The sequence below is a fragment of the Caloenas nicobarica genome, chromosome 7 (assembly GCF_036013445.1).
Source record: "Caloenas nicobarica isolate bCalNic1 chromosome 7, bCalNic1.hap1, whole genome shotgun sequence".
In the NCBI taxonomy this organism is placed as follows: domain Eukaryota; kingdom Metazoa; phylum Chordata; class Aves; order Columbiformes; family Columbidae; genus Caloenas; species Caloenas nicobarica.
Genome location: NC_088251.1, coordinates 34,903,253 through 34,920,710, shown reverse-complemented (window position 1 = coordinate 34,920,710; position 17,458 = coordinate 34,903,253). Strand labels below are relative to the sequence as shown.

Genomic DNA, 17,458 nt, shown 5'->3' with positions numbered 1-17,458 from the left:
ATCACTTAGCTGCCTACAAACTCCTCCCTTATCAACATATTTTAAAGCTCTATAACCAACCTTTATTGCCAAAAGTGTCTGGCACTGAAGCATATTTACCTTTACAAGTCTAGCAGGATGCTGAAATCCATCACGAAGCTCCTGGGGATCTTCAGCCAGAGCGCATGACTTGTGATAGAGATCTTCCATGCTAGGACTAGCCATCAGCATCACCTGTTGTGCAAGTCAGATCAAGTTTGTGAAGGTAAACAACGACCACTACTCTTAAACACAGACAAACCAGTACTTTTTCCTTAATGTCACCAAAAAAATCACAAGGTAAAATAAAATGGTAAAACACAGTGTTAAAGCGTCTGCTGAGGACCAACTTCCCTCCATCTCGAATGGATGCAACGTGTGATTGTATTAAAAACCAAACCAAAACAAAACCCCCCCATGACAACAACAAACCCCCATAAAATAAACTGAAAGTATACAAAAAAACCATGCTTTGCCCATTACCACTATATGCCAAATACTTTATACCAAGAAGCACACTAAGTACATTTCTGGTTTCAGTAATTGACTCCTTCCATTTTGTCATAATCACAAGAGAACTGACCAACACATTCACCCGCATCCTTGCAGCATCCTGTTAGCCCACCCAAATCTAACGAGGTTGCTTTATATCCTAAACAGGTTAATATTATGAAACAGGATGCTATTCCTCAGTTACTGAATATATTTTGAAGCTTAACGTTCTGAAAGAGAGCTCTTGCTGCATCAACAGACTGAAAAAAACAGCATGTCTGATAATTGAGCCAAGGCTTCACGGTTTTTATACGCAGAAGGCGTGTAAAGTTAAGTGTTTCAGAAATACAGGGGTTAAAGACAGTTTGATTTCTAAACTTGTCTTTAAATACTTCTATTAATAAAACAGATTGACCTGGAAATCTCAACCTATTTTAATGACAGAGCTTTCAAATGGAACAGGTTTTAGGAAGATGTTTTGACACTGAGGTCTTTTATATATCATTACAGCCCTTGGTGCAGCATTTTTTGACATTCCGATAATCCCAATATGTCCAATTTACTTCAACAAAATAATATTGATATGAATCTGAAAGAAAAGAAATATCACTAAATAGAAGAACACAAACTGCACAGAAAGGACACTTGAAGTGGGAAAAAAAGAGGGCTCCATTAACTATTCAGAATGAACTGCCTAAGAAATACATTCAGAGACCTTGCAGGAGCTGGTCACCTTTCCTATAATCACATTAGTGCAACCAGGTGCAGAGAATGCAAGAGACCTCAGTAAAAACAAGATTTAGGACAGCAACGATAACAGAAAACCAAACTGAATTTCAGTCATGATTCTTCAGGCTCTACATACCAGCTCTTTACTGAAAAGTTTAAAATGCTGGATTTTGCTCAAATCACTGTACCACATTTTCAGTTCAGTTATACTCACTTTTTCACCCTACTGGTGAAAAAAAATCAAAAGAATAATCATAATACTGGAAACCTGTACAAACCTTTGCACTGTATAGATGATCAGCATCAGGTGGATCAAGGACAGCAGCGTTTTTATCTATAGGATCTACTTCTCTATGCATTACGTAGAAATTACAGTAGTTTCCCAGCTGAAACGGTCTAGACATAGGAAAAGCATCCACCCATGTGAACTGAGCATCAAAGAAATCGCTTGGGATATACAAGTTCTGGTAACGCCTTCTCAGCTCCATCATATCACAGCTACGGCTGAAATAAACAACATTTATTGCTGTATCTTTCAAATAAAGTACCATTAATAAAGCACATAATTAAAAGGTATATTAATTGGAAATACAACCATTGTATATTTAATACTATACATATAAAATTTAAAGAGCAATATATACAAATTAGGGTGCCATGGATTGAAGTTAAAGAGTGACTAATAAACACTCTTCCAATTCAGGTGTCTGCGTGTTAGGGAATATTTATTAAACAGGGTTATAAAGGTACTTTGTAGTAGCATTCAACACCAACAAAGAACCTAGAAAAAGTTTCTCATATCAGCTTCTCAGCCATATTTGATCTTCCTTCAAAGTTAAGATCATCATTTAACACTCACTACACACGTGCTGGCACAGCTCACAGTAATCTGTGTCCACAATTAAAGTGAGATGTAGGTAAACATCTGGCACTATAAACATACCAGTCCAACGAAAACTTGGAAAACTGAACCGTGTAACGAGGAACAACACGCCGTGGTCTTCGGGGCGACCTCTCCCTCTCTCGTCTAGGTGATCTCTCTCTGGAGCGTTTTCTCTGGGGTGATCTTTCCCGGGACCTCCGTCTCTCTCGTTCTCTTTCACGACTTAAAAAAAAAAAAAAGTGCATACAAGATACACATATTTTTGCATGCTGGTAACACAAAATGGTTTCTAGCGCAACAGAAGCTAGAGATGTCTGAGATGATTCACGAAAAGGAGAGAAGTTCCTCACACTCTGTTTCTTTACAAGATAGACTGATTGTGCAATTCCTTCATTTCAGGCAGACAAGAACTCTTCACTAACATCTAACAGTAAAGCCACTTGTGTGTATCACTGACTCACTGTGGAGCAAGAAGCTCAGCTCTGTTTCAAGACAAATCTTTACAGAATGCTCTGATTATAGTCTAGTCCTCCACAACGCACCTCCTGTCATCTTTTCGGTTTGGCATGGGGTCTCCTCCTCTGTCATTCCTCCCAGAAAACCTGGAGGGTGGGTCTAATCTTCGAGCTGGTTGAGGCTGTGAAACTAGACGAACAGGGGGCTGTAACAAACCACCTGAAGCAAAAATGTACAAGATCAATACACAGTCGGGCACAACTACACAAACATTGCTGCTTCACATTTGTTCCACTTGTGTACATTTTCTAAACTAACTCTAGAGTTAAATATATTTATTTATTAATAACATCCACCCAAGAAACTCAAGAGTCCTATGGTTTTCTTCACTGATGCAAACTGAGAATAGTGAAATTGGTTTAAAAGCATCTTCTTAAGATGGGATCTAATATAATCTAAGCACATAGAAGCCATCACAGTCTATACCTAGCCCTTATCTTGGAAAAGTAATTTGTTTTAAGATAGATACACTACCTACTCACTGAATTAAAGAAAACATAAAACTTTTTTTTGAGGCTACTTATTAATACATAGGTATTAATACATAATACATATTGAAAAATTATTTTAAAATCAATTCATTATACTGCTGCATCAATCCCCCAGGACATACTTTTCCTGCCTCAAGACATTTAACCAACTGATGGTAAATGGAGCAAACATTACTGAATGCTAATGAACAACTAGGACTAATTAGAATGTCATAAGCATTTATCCAAAACAGTTCTGCTTAGGTGATAGGTTCAGATCTTCTCCCCTTGCTTTTACTGTGGGTAAGACAAGTCTCAATTTTATCTTATTATATTATCAATTCTGTTACTGATTTTTCAGTCGCTTAAAGTTTAAGTCACCCCACAACAACCTTTGTTTTAGATGTGCCATGCTCGGCAGCGTTTCTCTCAAATGACAACTTGACTAACTGGACTAAATAAAACACAAATAGATAAATAGTTTTAACACTACAACTGTGTGAAACCTGATCTTGTTGAACACTTCAGAAGATGCTAAAGAACTACACTGCCACTGATAGTTTCAATTCTCCAACTTGTTTGTGAAAAGTGTCAGAATAAAAACTACATTGAATTTGCTTTCTGATTATGAAATCTTAATATGAACAGGAGTCCACGGGGATTTCTTGAACTAAGGTCCTTTCCATATTATTTCAACTATTACTTCAGTCTTCTGACTAACAAAAAAAAAAAAAACAAAACCAAACCCACAAACAATCACACCCTAAGCACCAGAAGGACTAACAAAGAATGAGCACCTTTCTGCTGCGGCTGCTGCAGCAGCGGCTGAGGCTGCGTCTGAAGCAAAGGCGTGATGGAAGCTGCCGATATCTGCGCCTGCAGCAAGGACTGGGGCTGCGGCTGCGCCTGAACGCCAAACGCCGCCTGCTGCCCCATGGGCTGGAGAACTGCCGGAGGTGTCTTCAGTAACGGCTGAGCTTGCGCCTGGTTCTGACAGCGGGAGACAGAAGGAGTTGAGAGCGAGCCTGAACCAGCAGCAGTCAGTGCAAGATACGCTGGGTAACCCCACATACCTGGTTTGGAAGTGTCTGGATCCTCTGTGCATTCCATTTGAATGGCATATTGGGATTGTAAGTAGCTTCTACCAAAACTCTGTCACCCACCTGAGGTGTCTTTCCTTTAACAGCGCTGCAAACATTACAGAAAATGTCTTGTTAGTCTTATCTAGCTAGTTTTACATTTGCAAGTTACATTTAAAGTTCAGAGAAAGTCGATAAAGTTCATTAAAAAAAAAGCTCATGGGAACACCATCTCCTCCCAAATTCAGTGAAGGTACTATTTGCTTCAGTTTGCAGTATGCACAAGAATTTAATTCCTGTCTTTGGCCCAAAACCAGAAGGTCCCTGAACAGTACTGAATTAAGATAGGCAGATAGTAAGTTATATGCATTTAATCATCCACAAATTCTGCATTTTCACATTATAAGCAGCTTAATACCTTCTGAGTCTCCCAGCTTTGGGCTTTGCATTAAGAAAACTCAAAAATCCACATAAACAAACTCAGATCTAGTGTCTATTAACTTATTTGACCATCTGCCTTCATGTTGACAGAAAAAACATACTAACTGCAGGCACTACCAATGGAGTCACGGAATTACAATGCAATAATCTAAACTTTATTTAGTGAGGGTGTCGCAGAGCACATCTGCAGGCAAGTATTTACATCTTACCTAAGCTGAAAGAAGACATCTTCATCCACAAAACCAAATGTGTCGTGTAGTTTAGTAACCACACCAGTGAAGACCCGCTGCTTTTGAGGCTGGGTTTGCTGTTGACTTGACCGGGGTGCCGGGTAAGAAACAGTTATCTGGGCTGCCGGCTGAGGAGTAGACAGGCTAAGACTGGTAGGTAGCGCAACAGCTGGCTGTAAGCAAAATAAAGCAAACTATCAATCTTGGAACCAGTTGACATACCTACAAGGAACAGTTCCTTTACCCATGTAGACAGGAGCTTAAAATGTCTCTAAAGCAATAATTCTGAACTGAGATTTTCAGAACATGGAAGTCGCTTTTTGGTTTTGTGGGTTGTTTTTGTTTGTTTTACTTCTTTCCTATTTTTAATGAATACTGTCTTTGTTTATCCTTTTATTTTAAAAAGTCAAGTTTCCCAAAATACACACATTGTCTAGAAAAAAAAAACAAAGACTGTGTTACACAGGGGGCCTGAAGAGGAGACAAGTTCCTAACTTTGCTGGGAATACACACCTAAAGGTTTTTCTCCATTTACATCCCAGCTGGAGCACTGGAAGTCAGTAGAGGTTGAGGCCAACATGAACCCTTCCTTAACACAACAATTCATGTGCTTGCCTTCTTACAAAAGCAGAACACAGTAAGATAATGAAATTAAGTAACCTATTTTTACCTTTTCTTTTAAAGCATGTTTAAGAGGTTAAGTGAAAACGTACCTAGAAAAACTCACAGTGTGTTAAACGGCTGCATGTTTTAAACCTGTCAAGCTCAGCAGCATTCTTTTTAAACCTCTCTATACACATACTGCAATATTGTTAACACAGAAAGATGAATTCCTGCTCAAAGTTTGTTATTGCAAATCAGCTGAACACTTGAAGTTCAAGTGCCAAAAAAATTAGAATGTAATCAAAACACATATCCCCTTCAAGATTAAGGAAAAGTGGTTGCCATTAATTTTTGAAACCAAGGCTATGCATATTTTAACACCGGGATAAAATAAACCTGTACTACTAATATGTCCATACATATTAGTTCATTTCATAGATTAAACTACCCAAGATGTCACAAATTTGCACTCTTGCATTATCTGTGTTTGGGGATGAAGACCAAACAATAAAACCAAACTAACCTGAGTTAAAAGGGTCTGCTGAGGTTGCTGCAACTTAAAATAAATAAAGTTATAAATTAATTTTATTTGCTTAAGGAAATTGTACAATTTTACCTCCTCTTTACAAGTAAGAGATTTTGCTTAATCTGAGTCAATTAGTAGTCCTTGGGGGTTTGGTCATTTCAGCAGTTTGCATATGCATAAAATTGTGCTCATGTGGTTAATTTTAGGATTGTATAATCCAGGTTTATTCAGTAAGCAGAAATGCTGAGTTTTTTGTAACTGAAAGTTAATAGCAATACCAAAAAAAGTTTTGGCAGCTGGAGAAGCTTAGGCCTGTAATTTCCATGTCCTTTTATTCTTTTTCAAAATCCTGGTAAGTTCAAAGACCACAAAAAAACTTAGAAGGGAACTTTTTTTGGACGGCGTCTTTCCAGCAGTTAACATACACAGCCCTGTTTAGAGCAAAGTTTAGTAGGAATCGTGTACACATGGAATAGTATATATTTCTAAATCTCTTTTTTCCATGAAGGTAGGCAGGCTTTCATTCTGGATACGTCCTTCCAAGTTTATGAAGTTCAAGCTCTCTTTCACTACAAAAAATATGTTTTAGTTTCTTTAACAACTTCCCATACAAGGATGATTTCAGAGACAAATCCTACAAGACATACAACCAACATTATTTTTAAAGTTAATTGTGATGTACACAGTAAGAATCAGACAAACCTGTTGCTGTACACTATACAGAGTCTGTTGAGGTTGTGAATATTGCTGAAACAGATAAAAGCAAAATATTTCACAAACAGGAAGTATTATTACCCTAATAATACCAAATACAAGATATCTGCTAAGCAAGTTTTAGGCAGAAATAATTCACATTTAACAATTCTAATACAAAACATAACTAATAGTTTCAACATATATTACTTTCATAACAAACATTCTTAGCCTTTAGAGCGGACTCTGATGTACTCTGGCTAGCTAAAATCAGCAATTTTTGTTAGGCCTGACACTTACACAGTAGCTAGGGTACAGTATGAAATTGTGCAAAAATGCCATTAAGGACACATATAGTGATGGAAGATACTTGGAACTTGAGATTCTCAGCTTAGCTGCAGTAAAACTGCTTTTCCCAGAAGGCTTTCCACAGCCAACAGTCAGCACCTCCGTAGCCAAAATTCCCACCTTCACAGATTAATACAACTATTGATAGCTGCAGGTCTAAAATCCCACTGTTTTTAAAATAGGTTTGTACTGCAACCTCCACCATTTCCCATTCTGCTTTTCTCCTGGATACTTTGGCTTTACAAAGCCACCGTTTTATATTCTTAAAGGTCCTACAGTTGACAGCAATGGCTTCTTTTTCTTTACCTGCTGTAAGGCAGCGGCCGCAGCGGCAGCTTGCTGCTGTAAGGCAGCCGACTGCGTGAGCTGGTAGTTGGTGGGTGTTTGTGTGGTGAGGCCGGCGGCTGCCAGCGCCGTCTGCTGCGTGTAGATCGTGGGAGACGCTCCCAGCAGCGACGGCTGCTGCACACCAAGAGCAGCTGGAAAGAAAACACACAATAAGCGCTACAAACAACTTGGAACAGCTGGGGTTTCTGAGAGTTACACTAGACACAGTGTGTGATGCTGCACTCCTGAGACAAGTTCATGCAGTAGATAAATCAAATGCAAAACTCAATATAAATTCAATATAAAGGATCACACCTCACTAGCTTCTCTTTAAATTTATTTACAAAGTGTACACCACAGGAGAGGCACAGAGACCACTTTGTTTCCTTCTCTCAAGTTGCTCATGATTTTATAGCTGTCATCCCCATCCACACCCACCCTCAACACATTCACACACTACATCCTTTCTGGAACATATTTCAGGTTTTGGTTGAGCCAGATGAAAATTGTTGCTCTGTTCTGTAAATTAATTAATACATTTCATTCTCTCTGAGGACAAGATAAATCTTTACTGTAATAGCAGCTATAAAACAGAGGCTTATGGAACATGCCCACTGAAAATGCACAAGGCTTCACTTCACTCAGTACTGTCTTTGTCCCTGTGAGCTGGATTTTGTAGATGTGGGGGCTGGTAGAGAAGGAACAGCCTCATAACAACAGGGAGTTTAATCCATCCTCATGTATAAAGGGACCAAGTCAAGCTCTCTCCAGCTCTTACTAGGAAAGGTTTGTGCCGCGCAAACTCAAGCTGCCTAGAAGGAAAAACTAGCTTATTTTATTGTCATGTCAGTTTTAATTTACTGCAGAAGATGACACAAAACACGAGGAGCAGCTATCCATATGCTGTGCTTCTTATGTATGAGATACTTCCAAACAAGGTATGCTTAAGCCTTATAGATGGAACTTTTAGGGACAAAAAGCCCTGCACAATACAAATCTGAGTGAAAAACTGCTCCCTCTTTGGCAGGAGGTTTGTTTTGGTTTTAAAGTTATCTGCGGCTGCATGATCAAATACCCCTTCATCAAGCTATTGGTCTAGTACACATGTTTAAATAAAGCCAAAGAGAAACTCAGCAGAGAAACATCTGCCAGCACAAAGAGGTCAGCCAGCCACCTTCAGAACTGAAGAAGATTCAAATTGAACAGGGTTCCTTTCTCTTCCAAATCTGTTAAAGAGGCACAATGAAATGAAATGAAGAACAGATTACAGTGTTCCTCCTGCAGAGTTTGTGCTCCACACTACTCTTACTGATCCAAAATGAAGCTGTCATCCCTGACCCAGGGATGCAGTAAGAGATTGCTTGTAGTTGGTGATCATCACCATAGAATACGCAAAAATGCTGTAACCAGCTCAACAGATCCTGACTGAGGTAATCCCCTCTACCATGCTGCTCTTTCCAGCAAAGTACAATCTTCAGAAAACAACTTGATGGCACTGGCCATCTTTCAAATTTGGAACGAAACATTACATTTAAACAGTTAAATCAAGCATCCTATAGTACAGCAAAACCACAGTATTTCCAGTATCATGTGACTTTTAAAAATGGCAAAATTCAGGTTTCTTTAGAAGCCAAGCAGGTAAAATTCGAGGCTTCTCCTGTAACAGGCCATCTCTTCTCTTGATCTTCTTACCTCCTGTCTCTCCATCAGCTCCAATCTGAATGTGGATTTTTGACCATCCAGAAGCATGCGATCATCTGGAACCTCACATAACACACCTTCAACAGACCTTTACAACTAATGAAAATGCTTTGCTGCGGCATCCTGGGATAACTTCAACTCTTCTTGGCTGCACTGCTTTGCTGGCTCACAAAAGTCAAATAACCAATGCAATAATGTCTCTCCTCTTATTTCCACATGCTGATCAGAAATTCCTAGTAGTGTATATACTCCCTTCATGCTATTACTTGTTAAATCTGTTTGACTACACTCGCTATTGTCATTCAGCCTACTGTTCTATTCTAATGTTGTACCAACACAGAGGGATGGAGTTGGGAAGTGCCATCAAACAAGTTTCACAAGTTGCCTCCTACTTTTGGTACCAAAGATACTCTCAAAAATATTAACATGCTTGCTCCCAAAACCAGATCTTGGGGTTATTCTGCTCTTCAGTTTCCACTATGACACAAAAATATTAACATGCTTGCTCCCAAAACCAGATCTTGGGGTTATTCTGCTCTTCAGTTTCCACTATGACACAAAAATATTAACATGCTTGCTCCCAAAACCAGATCTTGGGGTTATTCTGCTCTTCAGTTTCCACTATGACAATTTCCCTGCCAGCATAACCCACAATTATCTCAAACAATTCCCAGCCCACCCTAAGACTCCTATTTTGTCCGCAAAAAAAAAAAAAAAAGTTTTTTGCCACCTGTACCACCATTGTATGAGCATTTAATATTAACTGGGTATCACATCATATACAACACTGCAGATCAACTTACTAACAAAGTACAAGGACAAAAAGACCACTGAGATCCCCTCACAGGCTAACACCTGCAGCAACACGTTTTTCAAATCTGTATCTTGTTTCTACTGATTTGCCCTGAAGTATTCCAGGAGTTTAATTTGACTACATTTCATCTATGTACTCATCTCGGTCAAACAGGCTCAGATTAAATAGGCAACTGCATCTGCAGTACTACTGAAGAAAAAAAAAAAGAATCGCACAGAAAAACAAGAGACAGAGAATGAATCACAGACTGAGCGTGGAATTGACATCCGACTGCCGTATTATTATTACTGGCAACAAGCATCTGCAGTGACAAACAACAGCTTTTCAGGATTTGTAATTATCTCTGTAAGTACAGTCATGGCGACGCCTTCCTTCAAACGCAGTCTAAACAGCTTCTACTTGCATCAAATACTGCATGGCACGTCCATCTGAAAGGAGCTGGGTAGAAACTGGAGTCCTAGGCTGCAGCTTGAGCACCTTTCTAGGTAACAGAAATTTCTGTTGTAGCAAACAAAAAGACAGTATTTTGTAGTCCGTCTTGCTGCTTCTAAATTCCAGAGAACCTTTAAGATTAGGGAAATATCTTCAAAGTATATAGCTACATAGATCTCCTTGGTAAGTGATGCAGATTTATTAGGATTACAGTAAAGGAGTGCCCTATCCACGGCTTTGGGCACTTTTCACAGTTGTCAGAATTTTTGGGTTTGGGTCCTTGGGTTTAAGTTTCTTCAAGCTTAACACACTTGCAATATAAACTCCATACAACCTACTCCAAAAATAATTCCTTTTAACAGGCACACAATGGAAACTAGGCTCAGGGTATTTACCACAGGACATCCGTTCACAGCAAGCCAGCAAACTGTGCATCAGCTACTATTTCTTAGTGGTTCCGAGATCCACCTACATGCTTGTCCTATTCTCACAAATTTTCTTTAGACACCTCACAGGGTCCACCAGCAATAACAAGATACTGAACATCAGGCACTTTGCTTTCATCGGGTGTACTGTTCTTCACTGTAATGCAATGAAGACTTGGAACAGCAAAACAAAAGAACACAGCATAGCCAGGACTGACCATAGTTCCATAAAAATGCACTTCACTATGCAACCAGAAATCTTCACCCTGAGAACAGTATACACCAAGCGCTGAGATACAAACCAAAGACATTTCAAAAATTATTAGCTGAGAGAATAGGAGGGGATTCTCCTCAGGTATTTCAGGAACTTGCACATCATTAGGAAAGTTAAAAGTACAAAGAGTACTTGCAAAAAGCAATCTGTGCTATCTAGGGATTTTATATTCTTTATTTTTTAAACTTCAATTTTCTGTAGTATGCATGACTTAATTTATGCCCTAACACTGCTTAACCAGCATAGCAGGGACTTTATACTGGTTTTAGTCATGTGATGCACAAAACCACGAGACAAGGAGAAGCAAATTCACTGTGTTACAAGCAGGAGTCTCTCTTCACACAGAGATCTTTGCTGGCACCTGGAATTACCCGTCTCTCTTCTAATAGCACAGGCACAGACGGTAATTAGTAAGCTATCCCAAAGGGACCCCAGAAACCCTTCATTACACAGCATGTCACTCTACAACTACCTTAGAGCATCAGACCTTAACAATTAAGAGCCTTAACTCATCTAGGTTCTTCTTTACCACAGATGGCCAAGACAGCACCCAAGTCAGCAATACAAAAACACCCTCCTGAAACGACCTTTTTGCAATTATCAAACTGGGTTTATAACACTACCACTCACCACTTTCGACTACAGCTTAGGAAAAAGCTATATGTCATGTTTCTTGTGTTATAAAAATCAAGATCTCTTTTCTCCACACCCAAGCACCTTGATGCTTTGGAGAAGGAACCTGACACTTGGATAAAAAACAGCTGGCATGCATAAATATATTTAACACTTTTGGCCAATCCTCTGAAAATATCATCAGTTTGGGAACACGGAAATTCCCAAGGGGCAGCCAATCTGCACAATCTCTCGAGTGCAGCCACAAGTGAGTAGCAGGACATGCTGGTCAGCATGCCTGAGCACTGACAGCACCTCTCTTTGTCAGGCAAGTAACCTGGCTGGACAGTCAGAGCTTCGTGTTGAGAAGTGCACAAAAGGCAACTACTCAACAGTAAACACGGCTCTTCAGCTCTCCGCAGGGCCAAAGAGCGCTGCATACTTTGCAAAAGAACTTTCCTGTGCTCTGTTTTATAAACCAGCACTGCCAATTAAAAAAAAAAAAAGCAGGGGACAATGTACATGGGTATGCTCATTTTGGCAGAGATAAAGTTAATTTTCTTCCTAGTAGCTAATAAGGGGCCATGTTTCAGATTTGTGCTGGAAACAGTGTTGATAGAACAGGGATGTTTCAGTTGTTGCTGAGCAATTTTTGCCTCTCACACCACCACACCAGCAAGCAGCCTGGGGGTGCACAAGAGCTGGGGAGGGGGACACAGCTGACCCCAAGTGACCAAAGGGATATTCCAGACCATACGATGTTATGCTCAGCATATAAAGCTGGGGGAAAAAGAAGGCAGAAGCACAAGCAAAGGCTAGTCTTTAATGGCTCTCATGTTTGAGTCAGGTGCTGCCGGATCAGATCTCTGGAAATACTGTCCTCACTGAGCACGTGAAAAACCTCTCACAGCAACTGACACTAACGAGTCCTATCCCAGTTAAAATTCTGCACTTCATTTAATTTAAGGAGGCCCAGAAGTAGACTAGTAGTCACGGGAATAGGAAAATGCACGAGAAGGCTGTGTGCTTCTAGTGCCCTTGCTCCATCATCCTCTTCTCCAGGGCCCCCTTCTGGTCCCAGCTCATCAAGCTCTAAGATGGCTGCAGCTCCTCCCCTTCTGCACGTTTTATGTCTCTGGAACAGGACACCGGCCTGGCCCTCAGTCTTCCACCGCTGTCACATCAACCAACGGATCAAGAATGCTCCATCCTTTGATCGCTCCAAGGTATCACCCGCTCAGACACAAGAACCAAAGTTTGTCTCTCCCATGTTCCCAATGCCGACCCTTTCCAGCTGTAAAGCAGTTTCTTACAGGAGAGTAGCGCCATTCGGACAAGGGAAGCAGTGGAAAAAAACACTTGTAGGCAGATGGTTAAGAACAGCAAGAGTTTAGGTAGAGTGGGACTGAATGGGCAAGGAGGAAAAGGAAAAGCACACCAGGAGTATTGTGAAACATGTGGTGCGGTTCCCCCAGGACACACACTCAGATTGGACCAGTGCCCACAGGAAAAAACAGGGATGGAGGAGTCATTTCAGGAGAGAAACTGGAGTCAGGAGAAACATTTGTTCTTTATTTTTTTTTTAAAACCCCAGACGCACCTCCAAAGCACGGCAAGCACTCCCAACTTTCGCTAAGCTCCCAGATGTAAAACCACTAACAAAGGAGTTATGTCATTTAACTTCATATCAAACTAGAGCAAGAGGCAAAGGACAACTGCAAAAAACATACAACTCTTTAGAAAGACATCTCTTCAACAAGGCTACTGCCTGCGCTCACGTTTCGACACCCCGAATCCTCAAAGTGCCACAGCTTTGTTGAAGCGTTTTCAAATCAGACAACAAAACTACAATATTTAGGAAACACTTTATATTGGAGAAGAAAAAAAGGCATTGCAGAACTGGAAATGGAAACAACAAAGTTCACCACGTTCTCACCTCAAAACATTTTATGCTATAAACCAATGCGAAATATGACAATCTAGCCAGCTAGGGTTTCAAATACACTGGCCTGCAATTAAACAAAGATTCCCAGCTAAATCAAAGGAAATTCTCTACCATCAGCATGGCGATACCTTTGGTTATAGGGATCTTCGAGTTCTAACTTGGCATTAAAAAAAGAATATAAACCCCCTCCCCACCCAAGCAACAAATTTCAGAGATCTCTTCACTATGTGAAATATGTCAAATATATTAATAAAGGCAAAATACTTTGTAAACACTGATTTTGGCTGCCTGGGAAATGAAATTCAGGCAGCACTTAAAAAAAATCTGTAACGCCTTATTAGTGCTGTTATTATTTAACCTAGAGCAATGCAATTTGATGAAAGGTAATTTGATTTACACATCTTTGGATATAAGTAACTTGATACGTTGTTTACTGACCAAGAAAATCAATAAAAATTCACCTGGGATTTTATTTATCACCTCTTGGAGGAAAAAAAAAAAAAACCAAAACCTCAACAGCTAGTATTAGGCAATGATCTTTAACGTCTCTATCATGTGAAGAACTCCCAACTTAAAGCATTTAATGAGAATTTAAGTAAGTTAGTTAGCATGGTGCCACTCTTAACTGCATATCCTACTACGGAATCTCCAAATCTACCAGATGTCAGGGTTCAAACATGAAGTGATACGTAAACTGACCTGGCTGAGATACTGCAGTGGCTGTAAACTGAGTAGCCCAAGGGGGATTCTTCTGTCCTCCAAACTGAGCCATGGCGAAAGGCAAAATCTCCTGGGTGTCTATCTTCTATAATTGCAATCTAGTAAAATAAAGCGCAGCTACAATCTTTGAAACACATACCATCGGGCTATTTTAACTCTGGGTCAGGAAAAAAAAAAAAAAGAGGGAAAAAAAAGTGTTGAAAGATTATATTTACACCCCTAAACCTCGTGGGCAACAAAAACGGGAAACGCAAAAAGTTGCAAGGAAAGTTATTATATTTTCCTAAGGCGCGATCTCCGCTCTGCCCTTCCGAACAATGGGAGCAGCGCTACCGAAACGCGAAGATTTACTCCAGATTCCGAGGCGGGCGAGGGGAAAGGTGACCCGGCAGAACGGAAGGTGTTTATTTTTCGTTACTGTTCCTCTCCCGGGACAGCGGCCCCAGGGCGGTTAAACGCGGCCGGGCCGCTCAGCGCCCCCCAACGATTACTTTTTAAAATCGGTTTTAAAATCGGCTTTAACCCCCTCAGCACCGCGAAACCTTTTTTGTTTTTTTTTTTGTTTTGTTTTTTTGTTTTGTTTTTTCGCGCGCAGCCGCCAATACCCGCCGCGTCCCCGGGCCCCGCCGCACGGAGAAAGGACACGGCGCGGCGGCGAGGCCCGGCCCTTCCCTTGCCTTCCCGTCCCGTCCCGCGGCGCGGCGGCGGCAGGCCGGGCGGGAAGCAGGCGCCTCCCCACCCCCCGCCGCGGCGAGGCCGCTGCCGCCCGCCCCGCCTCCTCCCCCCGCCCCCGGCCAACAATGCGGGCCTGAGCGCGGGCCCACCGTGCCCACTCCCAGCCGCAGGCGGCGTCGCCGCGGCCTCCGCGCCCCGCCCGGGCCCCTCCCGCCGCCGCCGCCGGTACCTGAGCGGCGCCTCGCCGGAGCCATCGCCGGCCCCTCCGAGCCTCCCGCACCGAGCGCGTCCCCACTGCGCAGGCGCGCCCGCCCCCGCGGCCGGCGGCAGGCGGCGGCGCACGCTGCTTACGTCAGCGCCTGCGACCGCACGGCACCCGCGGGCCCGAGCGCGCAGGCGCGGGGCGGGGCCGGGCCAGCGGTTGGGCGCGCGCCCGGGCTGCCGCGTGCGGAGCGGCTGGCGGGCGGAGGGAGGGGCCCGGCGCCATCTTGGCGGAGGCGGGCGGGTGAGGCGGCGCCGCCATCTTGCAGCGGGGTCTCACCCGCGGTCCCGCAGCCCCGGTCCCCCCAACCCCGGCCCCCGGCCCCCCGGCCCCGGCCCCCCGGCCCCCCGACCCCGGCCCCCCGACCCCGGTCCCCCGGCGGCGCGCTGCACGGCCTCCTACTCCGCCCCACAAGCGACTCGTAGCTGGCGGCAGTCTGGGCGGCCGTCAAACGCTTGTCACGTTACCTCACGGCTGCCTCGCTGCTGTGGGAAGCCGGCAGCCCTCAGCAACGCCACGCGTGAGCCCCTGAACTCCCGAGAGGTGTTTTTACGAGCACAAGCGTTCAGGGCGGTATGCGGGAGGGCAGCAGGGTCATCTGAGGTGAAGGGAGAGCAGACTCACCAGAGGGACTCACCAAAGCACTTAAGATGCTTTGAAACAGAAATTACAGCCGGGAGTCGTTGCAGTAAGTAGTTCAGTAGTCCACAGGCAATAGTAATGTCTCGTCCCTTTTCTGATAATGTTACAAAGAGCCTTCCATCCATTAAATAGATTTTTACCCAAGTTTGCTTTGAGGTGTAATATGCACATGGGATATTTCCTAAGCAGTTGAGAGTAAAGTCAAAAAGACACACTTTGTAAATGAAAATGGGACTAACTGACGTATTTTATTTGTTGTGATTAAAAACAAAGACAGTGATGGAACAAAACCTTGGGAAGCAATAACATTAAACTCACAGTGGGCTGGATTATATTGTAGGAGGGTGGCCAAAGAAAGAAGCAGAGACCATCAGGGAAAGGGAAATTTGTGTCAGCATTTGGTACTTGATAATATACAAAGGCAGGTCTGCCTCAGCCTTTTAAAGTATATTGCAAATTACACAAGGATTTAGATGTTTAACACTGATAAGCATAGTTCTTAATTTTAAAGTCTACACATTTTAAACCTTACTCATGTCTCTTCCTGGCATAACTCCATCCAACTCAGTCAGTTGACTAAAGCAGAATCTACTCTGCAACCTGGAAATAAGATTAGAGGCTAAAAAGGTAACAGGGCTCTCTCCCACGCTATAAATGAAAAGGACAATGTCAAAATTGTGTTAAAGGAGAAGATAAGCGTCAGAGAATGTCAGAATTTTATGAAGTAGCTGTACAGTGTTTTGGCCCAGGGCCTTTTTTATCAGAGGATGCATAATTCTTAGTGATGCTCTCAAAGAAAACCTTGGAAGCTCATAAGAATCCACAAGCCTGACTTCCTGTGCCTCAAGTAGAGCATTATTTTGTGTACTTTCTCCTTCCCACATACATATCGCTACCATTAGCTGGCAAATTTTGCTGCTGCCGTTTACAGTACACTGATGACTCCTTTTGAATTCTTTAGGTCTCTGTATCTTCTTTTCAAGATAATCCATGCTGTTGTGATGAAGCACAGTTGTAATGGAAATCACAGTGAAAAAATAGGAGCACTCCAAACGATAAGAACTATGTGCTTCAGAGGCGAGTCCCCTGTTACCTACCCTAGCACGGTTTGCTTCACTATTACTCTTTATAAATAACTATACATTAGTGACATTATACATAGAGTTTGAAACCATGCATTATGGCTGAGTACCTGTTATATAGTGTCCTTTATACAAAAATGAAGCACTTAGCAAACATTTGTCACAGTATAGCAGCAACAGAGGTACGATGATCTTTCCTGCATCAGGCAGAGCAAAACTGGTATGAGATATCTTAGGTGCATGCTGTGAAAGCAAAATGTAGAAGAAAATGTGGAAGAGGCTTATTTTTGGTTGAATAAAACCAGAAACAGATTTAACTGTATTCATACTATGTATTTAGGGAATTAATTGAAGGGCAAATTATAATCTTATAATACACAGTTTTGACAATCTGTACAATTGCGAAGACACCGAAATTAGTGTTTCATACCAAACATGAAGCTACTGGACAGAAAACTAATAATCAGTAACTGTTCATATTGTATCTGTCCAGCTAAACCCAAGACCTTTGCCAGTTAT

General features: G+C 42.1%; 1 protein-coding gene across 8 annotated transcripts in view; it reads right to left on the bottom strand.

Annotated features, from left to right (window-relative positions):
- Positions 1-15,271, bottom strand: part of CCAR1 (cell division cycle and apoptosis regulator 1) — a 30,717-nt gene extending 15,446 nt beyond the window's left edge. For 5 of the 8 annotated variants that reach the window (XM_065638740.1, XM_065638745.1, XM_065638743.1 and 2 more), the window contains exons 1-12: positions 15,183-15,271; positions 14,258-14,376; positions 7,335-7,507; positions 6,690-6,734; positions 5,985-6,017; positions 4,838-5,031; positions 4,182-4,296; positions 3,906-4,098; positions 2,665-2,797; positions 2,183-2,344; positions 1,518-1,743; positions 100-213 (exon numbers count right to left, since the gene is read on the bottom strand). In XM_065638740.1, coding sequence (XP_065494812.1) covers positions 100-213; positions 1,518-1,743; positions 2,183-2,344; positions 2,665-2,797; positions 3,906-4,098; positions 4,182-4,296; positions 4,838-5,031; positions 5,985-6,017; positions 6,690-6,734; positions 7,335-7,507; positions 14,258-14,330 — 1,461 coding nt within the window. In that variant the 5' untranslated portion in view covers positions 14,331-14,376; positions 15,183-15,271. Of the gene's footprint in view, positions 1-99; positions 214-1,517; positions 1,744-2,182; positions 2,345-2,664; positions 2,798-3,905; positions 4,099-4,181; positions 4,297-4,837; positions 5,032-5,984; positions 6,018-6,689; positions 6,735-7,334; positions 7,508-14,257; positions 14,436-15,182 lie in introns of all 8 variants that reach the window. The other 3 variants (XM_065638742.1, XM_065638741.1, XM_065638744.1) reach the window with 3 other exon arrangements.
- Positions 15,272-17,458: the final 2,187 nt, after the last annotated feature.